The 15,185-nt window shown below is 42.8% G+C and overlaps 1 protein-coding gene across 1 annotated transcript in view; it reads right to left on the reverse strand.

The window, feature by feature from the left end:
* LOC107376132 (pro-neuregulin-3, membrane-bound isoform) overlaps positions 1–15,185 on the reverse strand; it is a 679,379-nt gene that overhangs the window by 276,922 nt on the left and 387,272 nt on the right. Inside the window, exon 2 of the mRNA XM_015945082.3 lies at positions 1,458–1,587. Coding sequence (XP_015800568.3) covers positions 1,458–1,587 — 130 coding nt within the window. The remainder of the gene's footprint in view (positions 1–1,457; positions 1,588–15,185) is intronic.

Genomic DNA, 15,185 nt, shown 5'->3' on the forward strand with positions numbered 1-15,185 from the left:
CCGCGGAGGGACGGGTGGCACCGAGAGGCTCCGAAATGAGCGCGGGGGACTAAAATCCCCCCCGCTCGTCACAATCACCGGGCTGATGAAACCGACATCAGGCCGGAGTTTCAGAAGCGTTGCTCGATCATAAGTCAGCAATAGGGATGCACTGTCCACACAAAACGCAAGAACCAAAAAAAGAATAAACATATACAGAGGAGAGTGTCCGTGAGACAGACGGCGTACCACACACACCGGCGCCATCTTGTCCATCTGACAGAAACCACCAACCCACAAACATTAATAGATTTTCTGAAAACTCCCTTTTGGCCGTTATAAAAGTGTATAAGAGAGACTTGCAAAAGCCCTCCATGTTTGATTGCACATCAGTGCTCTTCATAACAATCATAAAATATTGTTAAAGACACAATGTGCAGTTTTAACCATTAATCTCTGGAACTATCCATCTAAATGTTGTTGAAAATGAATAAATTTATGTCCAGCTGTTGGAAAATATTGGTGGCTTCGTAACAAACAACCATAATAATTGGGTCTAAAGTACACAGGGTGTGGGTCAAGCGTCTTTGGGGGATGCCATTTTAGACGCCATGTTTCCTTCTATGTGAGCCGGTCCTGCGCCTCTCGATGATATCACAATAGATGATGGGCATACTTACAAAAGTTACCATGTTCAAAAACATTTAGGCATTAAGAAACACAAATTTAATAACAAAACTGCTAAACTCTTCAACAGAGTCAAATCAAACTGAATTTGGCCAAGGGGTATTTCTGTAGTTTGACATCATCAGCAGGTGCAGAACCCTGAGCAGATCCAGAAAGTACACCTCCCAAAGGACCATCAAAGTATGAGGAGTCACGCCAAGGTTGCCCGCTTTCTACTCTACGGGTAACAACATTTACCGTAATGTTTTTTAAACAAGCGACAGTGATGTGGTGTGAAACTACCCTGAAACGTGTGTACTGCCCCTAGCGCCAGGAAACTACACACTGCCACTTTAAGAAACCAATAAAATGCACACTATCAAAGTTAAAGATGAATAATCATTATTAGCTTTGGTGATCAACAACAAGCATCAGCATGTGGGCATCAACACACAGATAAACTTTTATGTGCTTTTTCCACATTTACATAGAAACGTGTGCAGAATATAAAGTGTGTATTTTGGTCAAAAGAAGGACAGCTGCATCCCATTTAAAGGTACACTGCTTTAGGAGGCTGAATGACAAAGCTGCTCATCCTAACCAGCAATGTTTTAGGTCCCCCTGTTTTATTCCACCACGGGTCACCACTAAATCACACACAACACACTGAGGAATTAAAAATCAAGCCTACATCATCAGTGTTTAGTCCACGAGGCTTTTCCACCAAAGCCAGCCGACAATGAGCATGCCGGTAAACTCAGAACACAAGGAGGAAATGAAAGGAGAGGGAAGCAGCTAAAGCATTGACTTACTTGCAGTGCTTGTGAGGACCGCTGAGCGTCTCGATGACGAAGCATTCTCCACCGTTTAGGCAGTAGGCCAAGTCCTTCTCATGGCAGGGCTTAAAATGCTCCGAGTGCAGAGGAGGAACGGTTGGAGATGCTGAAGGAAGAAAAGTAGAAGGGTGCTTCAGTGAAATTACATAGGTTTAAGCAGCAGTTTCACAACACACCGAACACCTGATCACAGTTTGGACATGCTTCTCTTTGTTTGGATTCTGCAGAATCAGAAGATGAATGGAGATGGCTTCCCCCGTGACTGATTATGCATAGAAGGTTAAAGACAGCACACACTCTTGAAATCGTCTACATGGTAACCTATGTGTTCTTTCTATTTACATTAATAAGTGAAGCACCAAGTGCTCAAGAAGGAACAAACCCCAACATTAAACACATGGCTGAAAGGGGCCAGTTAAGATTTCTCTGAGTGCGTTCATCAGCAGTGTTTTGAAAGCCCGAGCTTCAGCTGGTTGAGTCATGGAAACATTGGGAGAAATCGAGTTTGCACCACGGATGATGTTGCTATTAGAGGCAGACCAGACTGCAGAGTGCCTCCTTTTGTGCCTGCAAATGAAAGATGAATCTGCTCTGGCCGCTCATTAGCACAATCTCTGCCGTGTTTTTTGGTAAAGCGGCTTGATGAGCAGCGATGAGCCAGAATGTTACGCTTCGGTGATTAAAAATCGGTTTTACTCATAGGATGCAGTTTTTTCCACCAGTGTAGTGATTACTGTATGAGGCTGCTCTTTAATGGTGTGTGGAGGATTCATCAGAGCCAGATGAAGCTTTTGCAATCAAGAGATAATCTGAATTATGAGCAGTATTTAGAAGCAAAGAAAGGGGAGTTGAGCCTCAGCTGTTTTTGTATTTAGTGTGAGGAAAGCAGTGGGCCTACTGGTGGGTTACTGGTAAATCCCACTGCTGCTCTCTAACTAGCTGGTGATGAACAGGATATGGGTTACAACTGGACAGAGAAAGTGACTATCAATGGGGTTAATTCCAGAGGATGTCAACAGACACCATTGGTTCAAATTAAAGTGGAATTTATCTGTAATTAAATCAGTTTTTTTTTTCCAAATTAAACCAAAGCTATTGTTTCCTTTTACAACTGACTAAAGTTCTGAGGATTTCTGTGAAAACACTGATTTAAAAAAACTTAAACAAATTATTTTGGCAACAAAATTCTTGTAGATTTAATCTAAACCTGAACAAAATTTGACCCTATGATGGAATATACATTATAGTGACCATGGAGAAGTTGGTCTTTGTCTCAAAGTGATAGCTGTAGTCAAACAAAAGTACAATCCACACAATCCCACTCAAAGAACAGAGGAAATTTCATGGAATCAGGAATGTCAAAGGTCAGACTGCTGGTCTTTGTACATTTCTACAGTGAAAGTCTCACTAGTCATCACACACTGGCGAAATTTGTTCTCTACATTTGACCCATCCCCTAGGAAAGGGGTGAGCTGCAGACGGCCGCACTCGGGTCTAACCCCCTATCCAACTCCTTAATGCAGTGTCAAGTGGGGAGGCACTGGGTTTGGTGTGGCCCAACCGCGGATTTGAACCCACGATCTCCGAGTGTCAGGACGGACACTCGTACCACTAGGCCACTGAGCTTCATATTAAGCATTAAGCTGTAACAAGTTGTAGTTTCTCATCCCTGCTCATCGTCTTGTGATCATTCCGGTAGCGGCAGCAGCCATAGCACCAAGCTCAGATTGTCCTCTCACCAGCCAGCTCCTCCTGTGGGATCATTGGCCATAGGGTTCTTTTCCTGGGAGGCCATGCTCAAAGCACCTCCCCCAGAACCGGGAGGCATTCAGGAAGTATCCCAACCAAACCACCTCAGCTGGCTCCTGTGGAGGAGCAGCAGGTCTAGTCCGAGTCCCTCCGGGATGTCTCAGCTCCACTTCCTGCCTCTAAGATTGTTTTCTTTCTTTCTCTTTGCTGTTTTGTCAGTCTTGGTAAAAACTTACACCAGAGCCCTTCGTAATCTCTGCGTACTTTTTGCTGCAGCTTGTGTGGCTGAACACTTGTCATTTGTCATGTTGTACACACAGAAAGACTTGTGTCCTTTTAAAGAAAGCTTCAGTACAAAAACAAAACAAAATCACTTGGCTGAAAATGTCACTGCACGATTGAAAACACTGCTTGCAGAAGGCAGGTGTCAATCACTGCAAAAAAAAAAAACAGTCCAGTTTACTCCCCCGTGCAGGGAGAGACGGGGACAACCAGAGGATCAATAAACCATTGGAGACTGGTTGAGTCTCCACCTCAACAAGCTCCCTCCTCTCTCTGCATACGGCACAAAAGTAAAGTATTATGGGAGTATCTATTTATGTTGGGGTAAAACGTTTATGGTTAATAATGGAAGAAAAATCAATGTGAGCCAATTGTAGACTGAAGGAAAATGACAGCGACGTGTTTAGGAGCCTCTCGGAGAGCCGTTTATACCAAAATATCTGCCCAACAAGAGCCGCTCCCTAGGGTACACGCAGAGCATCGTTCAGGATTTAATCGTTGTTCTTCTGGATCCTAATTCCAGACTGAGAGCAAGAATAAAAATAATGACTTTCAGATTTTCAAACTAACACAAGAGCCTTGTGCAGTGTTTATACACACTTTGTCACAGGAAACACTGACTTGTTAGACTATATATGTCTGGCCACGACCCATAGAGAGCTCTGTCAAAGGGGCGGAGTCCACGGCTGTCTCTGCATGCAACTGGACAGCACTAGGACCAATCAGAGCAACGGACAACCCCTTTGCTTGTAGCAGAGAGTAGGATGTAGGCCTAAACATTTTTATAACATGGCACTGGTAATAATTGCTTTAGAATTAGAGATTAGGAAACAAGGCAAATTTGGCTGAGTCCTGCTGCTTTTCTTTCTGAATTACTTAAAAACACTTACGACACATTTATTGAAACAATTGAGTCCAAATCAACGTTCGTTCATGTCCCCCTCTATGAAACGCTGGTGAGGTCTGGCCCAGCTAAAGAGGACCTAATGATGTAAAGTTTTCACTAAATGCTGTCAAAGAAACACATTATTTTGTTCTGAGATAGTGTCAGAGAATCATGTTTGACCAATCAGTCACCTGTTATCAACACATCAAGTATTTTATTCTTTATACTGGAATCAGCCTCTGGTCACCCATACCTCACCAGCAGGGTGTGTAACCACCATATTAGTCTATATTTTGGTCCTGAAAGGGGTTTAAAAAGCAGTGTGCCTTGGTGAAACATTGCACATGCAGCCACAACGTGGTATTATTATTTAGCAGCAAAGAGCAGGTCTGTTACCATTTGCATGCTAAATTATTAGCATCTATGCTAATGCTTGAGAGCAGATCTTTTCCTGGACCATTACTTACATTTTGCCTTGGACTGTCATCAAACTTGGTTCTGAACGTCTAGATGATGTTTCAGAACTGTCGAGAACGCTAACCTAATGCTACTTCAGAAGACAATTGCATAAGCTAATATTTAACAACCTGTTAGCTTTAAAGTCTTTTCCAGAGTATTTCTCGCATCCAATGGCACCATCTAGTGGCGATGGAGGCCCATCCCCGCCACTCAGATAAAAAAATATATATAATCATGAGATAGTATCTCATTATATTGAGATGGCTAAGTCATAATGATGAGATAGTTATATATTATTTTAATCTGAGTGGCGGGAATGGGCTTCCCTAAGTGGCTGACAAGCATTTCACACAAATCATTTCGTTTTTTTTAAGATGGCGACTTCATGTTTCTTGTTTATTTAAGTCCTTCTGTAGCCGACAAACAGAGCTAAAACACATTGTTTAACAAGTATTATTCTCATGTCATGTTGTGTTCTCATATATTTATATTTTAGAGACTTACTTGTTTCTAAAAAGTTCATCAACTCTGCATCAGCCTAGGTATTTCTTACATTTGAAGCATGTAAGTGGTACTCTAACGCTACTGGTTAGTTCTGGTCGGCACTCAGTTTCTATTGCATGGAGCTCTGTGGGGCGGGGGCGTGCTTAGCAAGAAAAAAAGACGTATTGCTTATATTATATCAAAGTAAGATTAGATCACTTTTACGGCTTTCTGAAAAATCATACCTCATTTCTGAAAGGGGAAAACTCTGGAAAGCTACTTTTAAATGCCATAATCTTAGAGGATTTTTGCACAAATCCGCTTCACCTCAAAGGAGATAGAAGCCCATTGAAGTTGCTGATAAGTGTTGGTTATTTTAGTCTGAAACAAACTTAGAGAAAACTTTTACAGCACATCATGCAGGGGGATATTTTCATTTATGTATATTTCTAACTTATGTCTCAGACTCTTGAAGCTGACTTTTTTATAGTAAATGTCCTGTATTTGTATAACACCTTAGGGTTCTACAACAACCCCAAGGTGTGTCACAACACAGTCAGTCATCCACCCATTCACACGCTGGTGGGGATGAGCTACGATGTAGCCACAGCTCCCTGGCTGAGGTGAGACTGCCCAACACCGACACCACCCGTCCCTCCGACCACCACCAGCTTACATGTTCAGTTCAAACAAGTAAACCTGAATGGATTTATCTTCATCCCTGTCCCCACAGCACCTGTATGTTATACTACCTGCTAAAAGAAACAACGGCGGGCAAAAACAATAATCTCGTCAGCCTTTCTACTCCATATTCTTCACAGGCAGCTTCATTAATTATGCGTTTAAATATTCTTAGCTCAGAAAGTGCAGCTGGCCTCTTTAATTGTTGGAGAATTTGCCGTCTAGAAAAATTAGAACATCTTCAAACTGATGCTGAGAAAAACAGATTCTTTTTTGTCTCTTTATGCTGGCATAGCAATCCTTTCTCATTTCATTAATTTAACTAGGGCAGTTCGGAGCAATGTGCTCAAGATGAAATATTCAAGTCAAATTGTATCAAGAGCCAACAATTACCTCTCCGACTGGCGAACATAATCTTAGGGAGGACTTTCTGTGGTGCTTTTGCACTAAAAGTTCCCATTTTATAAAGTCATGGTCACGTTTGGATTATTATTATTGTAAATATCAGATCTTCTTTCTTCAGACACGCGGCTGTGCTGACGCTTAGCAACGGTCTGATCTTCTTCTGACGGGCAGTCGATGAAGATGCAGACCTGTGGGGAAGCCCACTGATGCAAATGAAAATAACTTGATGACTTTTAGTGTTTTTTAGGTTTATCTTCTGCTGTTCCACCTGATTACTATGAGTGGTGATGAGATGCAGCAAAGAAAATCATTCATGCAGTTAAATAAAGCACTCTGGCCCTTTGGAGAGTCGGGTCACTGTAAATCAATACATTGTTTTTCTGAGTGATCCTCTTCATCCATTAACATCTCAGTTCAGTGGAGAATAAACGCTCCTATCTACCGGGTCAGAGGGCAAGTGCATGCTGCAATAGGAATGAAAATGATGTGAAATACTGGGCTTTAACAACACATCAGCAGCAGAATCTAAACTAGGGGAGAGTTGTTACATATGTTAGAGTCGTGTCGGGCTGTGTGAGCTGTTTAATAGTTTTAGTGGCCAAACTTAGGCTGTTACTGCAGGAGACCATGGTTCCACTCAAGCAGTACTCTAATAAAACTACATATAACAAGTTACTATTTCAAACCAGTAATAGAGTTACTTATTCAGGAGATAATCGGAAAGAATTTTGTTAAATTCTTGAACATTTTCTGTTTCTCAGCATCCTTTAGAAGCTCCTAATATACAGTTTGTTCCATAAATTATATATATATATATATATGCCTTTTATTGTCAGAGTTATTACCAATAATTAATATTTAATCCCTAAATGTTTTTATTTGCCTTGTCTGTACATGATTTCACACTTTGTGTTCATTCACAGTTTTTCACTGTTTCTCTGTAATATAAGATTAATTATATGCATGCAAACACCAACACGCTGATCTGATGATTATTTTATCTTCTGAAGCCAAAAGGCAAAAGGCTAACAATTTAAGTTTTGACTGTTTGTTGGAGAAGCATTTACTGAAACTCAAAAAGTAATAATTAGATTTTGATCTAGAACTACAGATCAGAATTAGCTGAAATAATAAAGGAAGTCATGTTTACAGAAATAAAACTAAATTTGTTGTGACTGAAGCTAAAAGTCCTCCCAACACCAATCCTGAGTACAACAGAGAGAATAAAATTTAGCTCGAGATCCAGATTATTGACATTTGACACGAACCTGCTTTATAACTTTTGTTTTAAATATAAGATGTTCTGGGTTTAAAAACCTCAAAGGACGAGGGTGGTGTGCATTACCTAAAGGAAGGCAGCCCATGATCCAGAGCATTTTTAACATCAACCCTAAAACTCTTAATACTAGCATTAAATTGATTATTGGAGTATTATTTTTGAGTGATTTTTGATCTCACAACCTTTAACATTATCAGGCAGAACTTTGTTGTCTTCTGTTTCATAAAATGTTTTATCTAAAGAGATTCTTCCCTGAGAAACCATTATTTATTTATTATTGTTGAAAATAATTTTCATGAGTGCTTCATGAAAATTGTCTCTGACATCTATCTCCTGCATTAGCTTCTGACAAAACACTGATGGTGGAACGCAAGGACGTGACAAGCCTGACCGCTCTACGTTACGCTGTTGTTGGTTTAGTGTCCACGAATAAGAAGAGAACATCTCAGCTAGTAGAAGCTAACCGTTAGCATTAGCAACTCCAGCACATGGCAGAACTCCTCCAGGCTTGTGTTATTTGCAGGGATAAAACATGAACATTGCAGAGTAAGCAGAGTCGGTGGTAGAGTCATGTTGCTGTTAGCCAATCAGAGGAGAGATGTCCAAATATCAGGAAAAAAGACTTGGCTGTTACTCATTAGAGAGAAGAAATACACCACCCTTCGTCAAACTTGTAACAGTAAACCCCCCCCCCCCCCCCCCATCACAGTTATGCTTTTAAGCTTTAGACTCTGCGGGTGGGTGTGTCTGGAGAGCAGGAGCAACAGCCAGCTGCAGCTCATCACCAATCATTCTCCATGGGGTATTTAAGGAGCTGACTGCCTCAACACCTTCCCGGGTCAGAAATATCAGGCGGAAAGACGGACAATGGTTCAAAATCTTAGTCAGATGAAAGTGAAACTGGATCTTGTTGGTTTATTGAGACCAAATTCAAAAAGTGACTGTTTTCTGATTTTATTTCGGTTTTTGAAAGAGATAAGGATGTTTGGGAGACTTTGAGGTTTATTTATTTATTTATTTCCCCCTGTTTGGCTTTGTTTTGTGAGCGCTGTTCCAGACCACACTCCACACTAGTTGGTGGCGGTAATGCACCATTCGTTGTTTGCCAACTGCCAATAAAACACCAAAAGGAGAAGAAGAAGAACACCTTCCCGGATGATTACTCAACCTGGGTAGTTGGAGCCAGATTAAACATTGTTGTCAAAGCTAAGACTTAGACTGAGGATTTTTTGTGTGAAGCCAATCATTAAGACTAGGACCAAGAGTAATACTTCCCATTTATCCCTTCCAGGCTCTTTCAGAACCATCTCCTCAAGCCATTTCCAAGACCCTCTCATTAGCTCCTCTTCATGCAGCTCCAACCCTTGGCTGCTCGCTCTCCACCACCCTCCGGCAACCTGGTTTCTTTAAGATCACCACGCAGCACCCTCCGGACCTAGTTCTCACCAAGATACCCATCTACCCTCCTTCAAAGACCAAGCCAGTGCCTCCCCATGCCATTCAACCACCTCCTGACTAGGGTTGGACATCGTTTGATTTTGAACGATTCTGATTCAGATTCCTCGTTTTGATTCCGGTTCCTATCGATTGCCGATTCCGATTCTTTCAAGACATGACATGTTTTACATGAGCCAGCTAACCACAGGTCCTACTTGATGAAATAATCTTAACTTCAACATGAATTTTTATTCTACGAACAATAACATCACCTTCATTTAGACAAGAACATTGTTGAGTTTTATAACCATAATGAAATGTTCCTTTTTAAGCACAAAGGCACAAAGAAGACTGGAGAGAATTGAACTCATGACTGACATTCTTCTGAACTCGTGTCTGACAGCATCTGACTGACTTCTTGGACATGACAGGAAAAGGAAGAACTGGTTCCAGTCATGAGGCAGTCCTTGCTAAAAGAAGATACTGCCCATAGACAGCAACATTTTTTTATTGGTTAGAGTAGGAGATGCTGTGTCTAGTGATTGGTTCAGCATTGTTACCCCTTTGTGTGCTTCAATAATAAATAGTGTCAGCGGGGCAGATTCAGACTCGAGGAGAATATGGTGGTATTTTTGTATCACACACGTCAATTCTCATTGACTCGTATCTCCTCCGCTGCAGCTAAAATATCTTACTCTCAATCCTGTCTCCTGGTGTGATTCATTTCAGGTTGCGGTGTTTTCCACCCTAACAAACATGTTTTGGAGAAAAAAAAATAAAGACTTGCAGCACAACCAGTGTGTTTGATTCTGACCACAACCAAAGTGTGGAAGAAGCCTCTGGGATGAGAGGCTAAATGTCTCCAGCATATCCAGAAACGTCCAGCTGTTTTCAGCTAAAACTCTCAGGATGATCATGTCCAGGATGACTGAGAACTACACCTCCATGCTGCAGCAGCATTCAGTCAGAACAGGAAGTGAAACTTAAATGTAGCTGCTGTCAGTAACAGTCTAACAGATTTTAAACATTAAAACTCTCAACAGAAATAGTTCAAAAGGGAATATGTGTGTGATTTATTATTATTATTATTTATTGTGGCAGAAGCTGGTGTGGTCCACCACAGAGAAGCTGCTCTAGCATGATGACTTTAATTATTCTACAGATTGTAGTTCAACCTTCTGACGCTCACGCTCACACACACCAGTGTTGGTGAGCGGCTGCGTCTGACTCTGGTCTGACTGCTGACGCTCCGTGTGTGTTTTTATTTCTGCAGTGAGACAAACTCACCTCACACCATCCAGAGTTTGTTCTTTAAAGCTTCTACAGTTTTCCTCCATTGGTTTGGCTCATTTCTTGAAACAGAAATTACATTCTCAAAATAACATGGACAAACCTCCAAACCTCTTGGCAAATGTTCACAACAGAAGGGCATTTCTCATTCATTTTATCAAATGGCAAAAGCCTTAGTACATGTCTCAATTGTCTCAGTGCATCTTTGCAAATGATTAAGTACATGTAGCCTACAGTTATACAGTTAGCCCACATTTAGCACATTTTCCAAATGAATAGATCTTGTAGATCTAAACTGATTAGCTGATTCTCAGTCCAATGATCATTCTCTCCAAAACATGTCAGCATGATTTCATTATATAAGTACTCACATGCACACTGTCTGTTCAATTGTCAGATTTGGTCAATAACTTAATATCATGAATACCACATATGAATTTCTTTGAATATTTGATACACTGATGACAGTCATTGACAGTCAGGTGAAACTAGACTAATAAACGGGGAGTGTCATACACAGGTGTTTTCCATGATCGTGTGCTGCCATTTCTGACAATGGTGTAGCCACTCACATCCCCAGTCTTGGCCCATACAACACACACGAGCTCCTCATCTTCTTAGATCGCCTTTATACCGATTTTATCCCTGAAAATGAGAGAGGTCTCTCAGGGCCTCACCTATCCATTTATGTAATTGTGTGGGACGATGTCAACTTACACCATAGCCCACTCATTAGGGGCTGGTTTGCAACGCATCCAAGGATGGTCATGGAGTTCCTACCACCTTACTCTCCTTTCTTCAATCTGATAGAGGAGTTTTTCTCCGCTTGGAGGTGGAGAGTGTATGAGCATCATGCTCAGGATCAGCCGTCCCTGCTCCATGCTATGGACTCAGCGTGTGATGACATCACAGGAGATCAATGCAGGGGATGGTTGCGGCATGCACGCTGTTTCTTCTCTCGTTGCATTGCAAGAGAAAGTATCCGCTGTGATGTGGACAAGAATCTGTGGCCAGATGGACAACAGCGTGTAAATAATCAGGAGGGTGAAGACCGTGGACAAGAGCGGGAGAATGAGTACAGCGACCACTGAATACGTCCTTGTTTTTTGATTTTGTGTTCATACAATTTACTGTATTACTGTAATGTACCATTTTCCTTTTCCATATGTATGAAACTTTCTTTGCGTGTGAATAAAAAATGGTTATAATTTCCTTGGTACTGTGAGTGCAATCTGTGATGTCAAACCTTGGAGGCCACTGTTTTCGGTTGTATATTGTTGGTCCTCTGCCATAGTGACAAAACATCTAAACATTTTGTATGGCAGTACTCACACAATGCCAAAGGGACGATGCATTTTGGGGGCACTGACTATTCAGATTAGAAAGAAATGTAGTTTTGACACATGAGTGAACTGTTTTAGGAGAGATATGAGCTTTTGCAGGTAAACCATGTTGTTGTGATCAACCATCCAGGTTTATTTTGACAAAGCACCAAGAATGATGAGAATGTCCAATCGGTGTCCAGAAACGAGCCAAAGATATTGAGAAGGATCTTTGCCATTTTGGAGACACTGACTGTTTAAATGAGAAAGGGATTTAGACTGAAGCCTGAGTGAACAGTTTTGGAAGAAATATGAGCTTTTGCAGGTGAGCTATAGTGTTGTGCTAAACTGTAAGAGTGTTTCGCCAAATGATCTTAGAGGTTTGAGAATGTAATTTCTGTTTCAAGAAATGAGCCAAACCAATGGAGAAAAACTGTAAATCCACCATGTTGACATATTTTAACAAGTTTCTGCTACGCTGCAGGGGTTAAAGTTTACATTACGGAATAAAAGTTCAGCAGACCCGTTTGTTTATATTTGGCCGCTGCTCGCCGGGTGGGGGGAGGGGGGACTCGTGCTGCACACAGACAGCAGGTGTGATCAGCTCTGAAAAGCGTTGATCACAATTTGCAGATCACGTTTATTTTTCATGGAGATCGGCCGCGGATTCCTCTTCCGTCAGCATACTAGGAATCGAAACTAGGAATTGAAATAAAAACTTTGAACGATTCCGGGAAGCACTAACAGTTGGTCCCGGTTCCAATCAATGCTCGATGCCCAACCCTACCCTACCGGGGTCGGCAGCTCAGTTATATTTCCAGGTCGCAGACTCACCACCTCCAGAAACTTTCTCCGGTGAGTACGGCAAAAGCCGTGGATTTTTACTAGATTGTAGACTGGCATTTGAAAGATTCCAAGATTCTTCTTCTAACAATATTTCCCTGGCCATACGCATAGACAAAAGACTAAGAGAATGCAGCAGGAGTTTCTCTTTTGCTTCTTCAGCACCAGGCCGAGCACCTTCACCCCCTTATCGAGCTCGCCTCCAGGAACCACCACCACTTCCTCCTCCCGACGAGCCCATGCAACTTGGACGGACTCGACTGACGCCAGAGGAACGGCAGCGACGTCTAAGAGGGGGCTTGTGTTTCTATTGTGGACAGGCTGGTAACCTGATCTTCAACTGCCCCAGCCAGTTAAACTTACCAGCTCGCCAGTAGGACTGAGGTTACTGGTGGGCGGTTCTTCAAATAATGCAAACCCTTGATGCTCATTGCCTTGTACAATAATTTATGACCACAACTCTTCTGTTTCCTCTGCTCTCTTGGATTCAGGCTGTGATCAAAACCTATTGGACCAGACCCTGGTACACTCACTCAATATTCCCATATCCTTGCTTCCTACCCCATCAAGGTCTCCTCTCTCAACGACAACTCCTTGATCACTATCTCCGACCAAACGGTCCTGGTAAAATTTCTAGTTTCAGGGAGCCATTATGAGGTAACATCCTTTAACGTGTTTCCTTCCCCTCAGTCACCTGTGGTTCTTGGTCATTCCTGGTTGTCCCTACACAATCCTCATGTAAATTGGAAGATGGGACAGATTGAGTCTTGGAGCCTGTTTTACCTGTCACACTGCCTACAGTCTGCCTTCCTCACAGCTTCTAAGCCAATCTCCTTCTCTGCTTCCCTGCCAGACCTGACCGTAGTACCCAAGGAGTACCATGACCATCGCCAGGTATTTTCCAAAGACAAAGTTGCATCCCTGCCATCCGTGCATCCCTGCATCTGCTGCACACTTTCCTCCAGAGCAGGTTGAGGCGAAACCGGAGGCAGGTCAGGGGTTGATGCCTCTGAATGATGCTGAGTATCTGGACTCACAGGAGTCTCATTGATCCAGAGTCTGAATGGTGCACGAGCAGAAATGGTCTCCGGAACGTCCATGATTGTGGGAAGCCGAGGGAAGTCATCCTCCGGAAAGAATGATGATGGTGGTGCCGACATGGGGTGTGGACTGCCGTTATATTTTGGAGGTGATGAAGCAGCTAGCATCCAGCTCGGTTTTGGGGAAAAGCTACCGGGGGTCCATAGTTCATCAAGGGTCGACTAAGTGTAGAAACCCATCATGAAGATGCGGAAGATCGGTGAGGATGAAATAGGTTTCTAGCTGAAAGTTCTTTATAAGCAGTGATGAGGGGCGTGGTTTGATGATGATGGCACATTCACCGCCCCTCCCCCCAAGGCGGGGTTTAGAATTCCATCTTTTTCCGCACTGTCAGAATGTCTTTCCAGCAGCGGTTGGTACAAAAAAGTGAAGTGATACAAACCGCCACTTCATCTATTTTTTCACACCAGGCCTCAAAAGGAACAACCTGTAAAAGACGGTAAATACCACATTCAGCATGCACGTTTTCCAGCACAAAGAATAATTCCGATCCTCTCCTGGACAGAGGCCTTGAAAATCCACTGCCCATCTGCATCCTCCAGCCCCTCCCATGAAGCGCTGAAAGCTATCAAGGCATTCTGGATTTCATCCAGCGATGACAGAGCTTGCGGTCTGTTGCGTTTTGCAGCTGGACGAAGTCTCTCTCGACCATCTTTGTACACCTTAAGTGGATCTGCAAGGTTGAGCACTGCCCAGTCGTTGTAGAAGAGAACCGCTGAATGTGATAAATATTGCTTGAGCAGGTCGTCCTCAGCGACATCATGGATTAGACACAGCTCCTTAGTGTCATATCTGAACCGGTAACTGAAACTACTGGTGTAGCCGTAAGGTTCTAGCAACCACATTTGCTCCAAGGACTCTTTACCGCCAAAAAGAGGAAGCTGAACTCCACACATGTAGAATGTAGATTTTCAGGGAGCACCACTCCCTGCAGGCAGCTGTCGGATTGCTATGGTTTTTTCACATAGCAAGGTCTGTGATAGCGGTGGTGTCTCGCCGTTCTCCTCTTTCACTCTCTCTCAGGCAGATGACAAAGCATTGGTTGTAGACCCTTCATGCATCTCCTCTTGCTTCACCATTTTCTTAGAGGTATTTCTTTGGCCTTTCACCATTCTGAAGCGCTGATTTTTCTCAGTCTGACACTGTCTGTCCGCTGAAATGGCTCACAGCTTTTAAAGATGACCATGGCTGGAAGGAGGGAGGGATGGATGGGGTATTACATCATAGATCTGAAAGGGTGAGGGGCTGTAGGCTGTGGGAATGTAACTCCCAACTGTAGGCTGGGGGGGCGGCATGCCAGCAAACCATCGACATAAATATACTGGACATCTCCTTTCATAGGCTCCAATATCACGTTTTTGAGGCCAAATGGGAGGTGGCCACCACCATTTTGCCATGTCACAGGTTCCGTCAAGCCCAGACAATTCCACAAAAGGGAAGAGAGGTGGAGCTGAGGGTGGGGCTGTAAGGCTGGGATCAACTGACGA

This window comes from Nothobranchius furzeri, chromosome 12 (assembly GCF_043380555.1).
Source record: "Nothobranchius furzeri strain GRZ-AD chromosome 12, NfurGRZ-RIMD1, whole genome shotgun sequence".
NCBI lineage: Eukaryota > Metazoa > Chordata > Actinopteri > Cyprinodontiformes > Nothobranchiidae > Nothobranchius > Nothobranchius furzeri.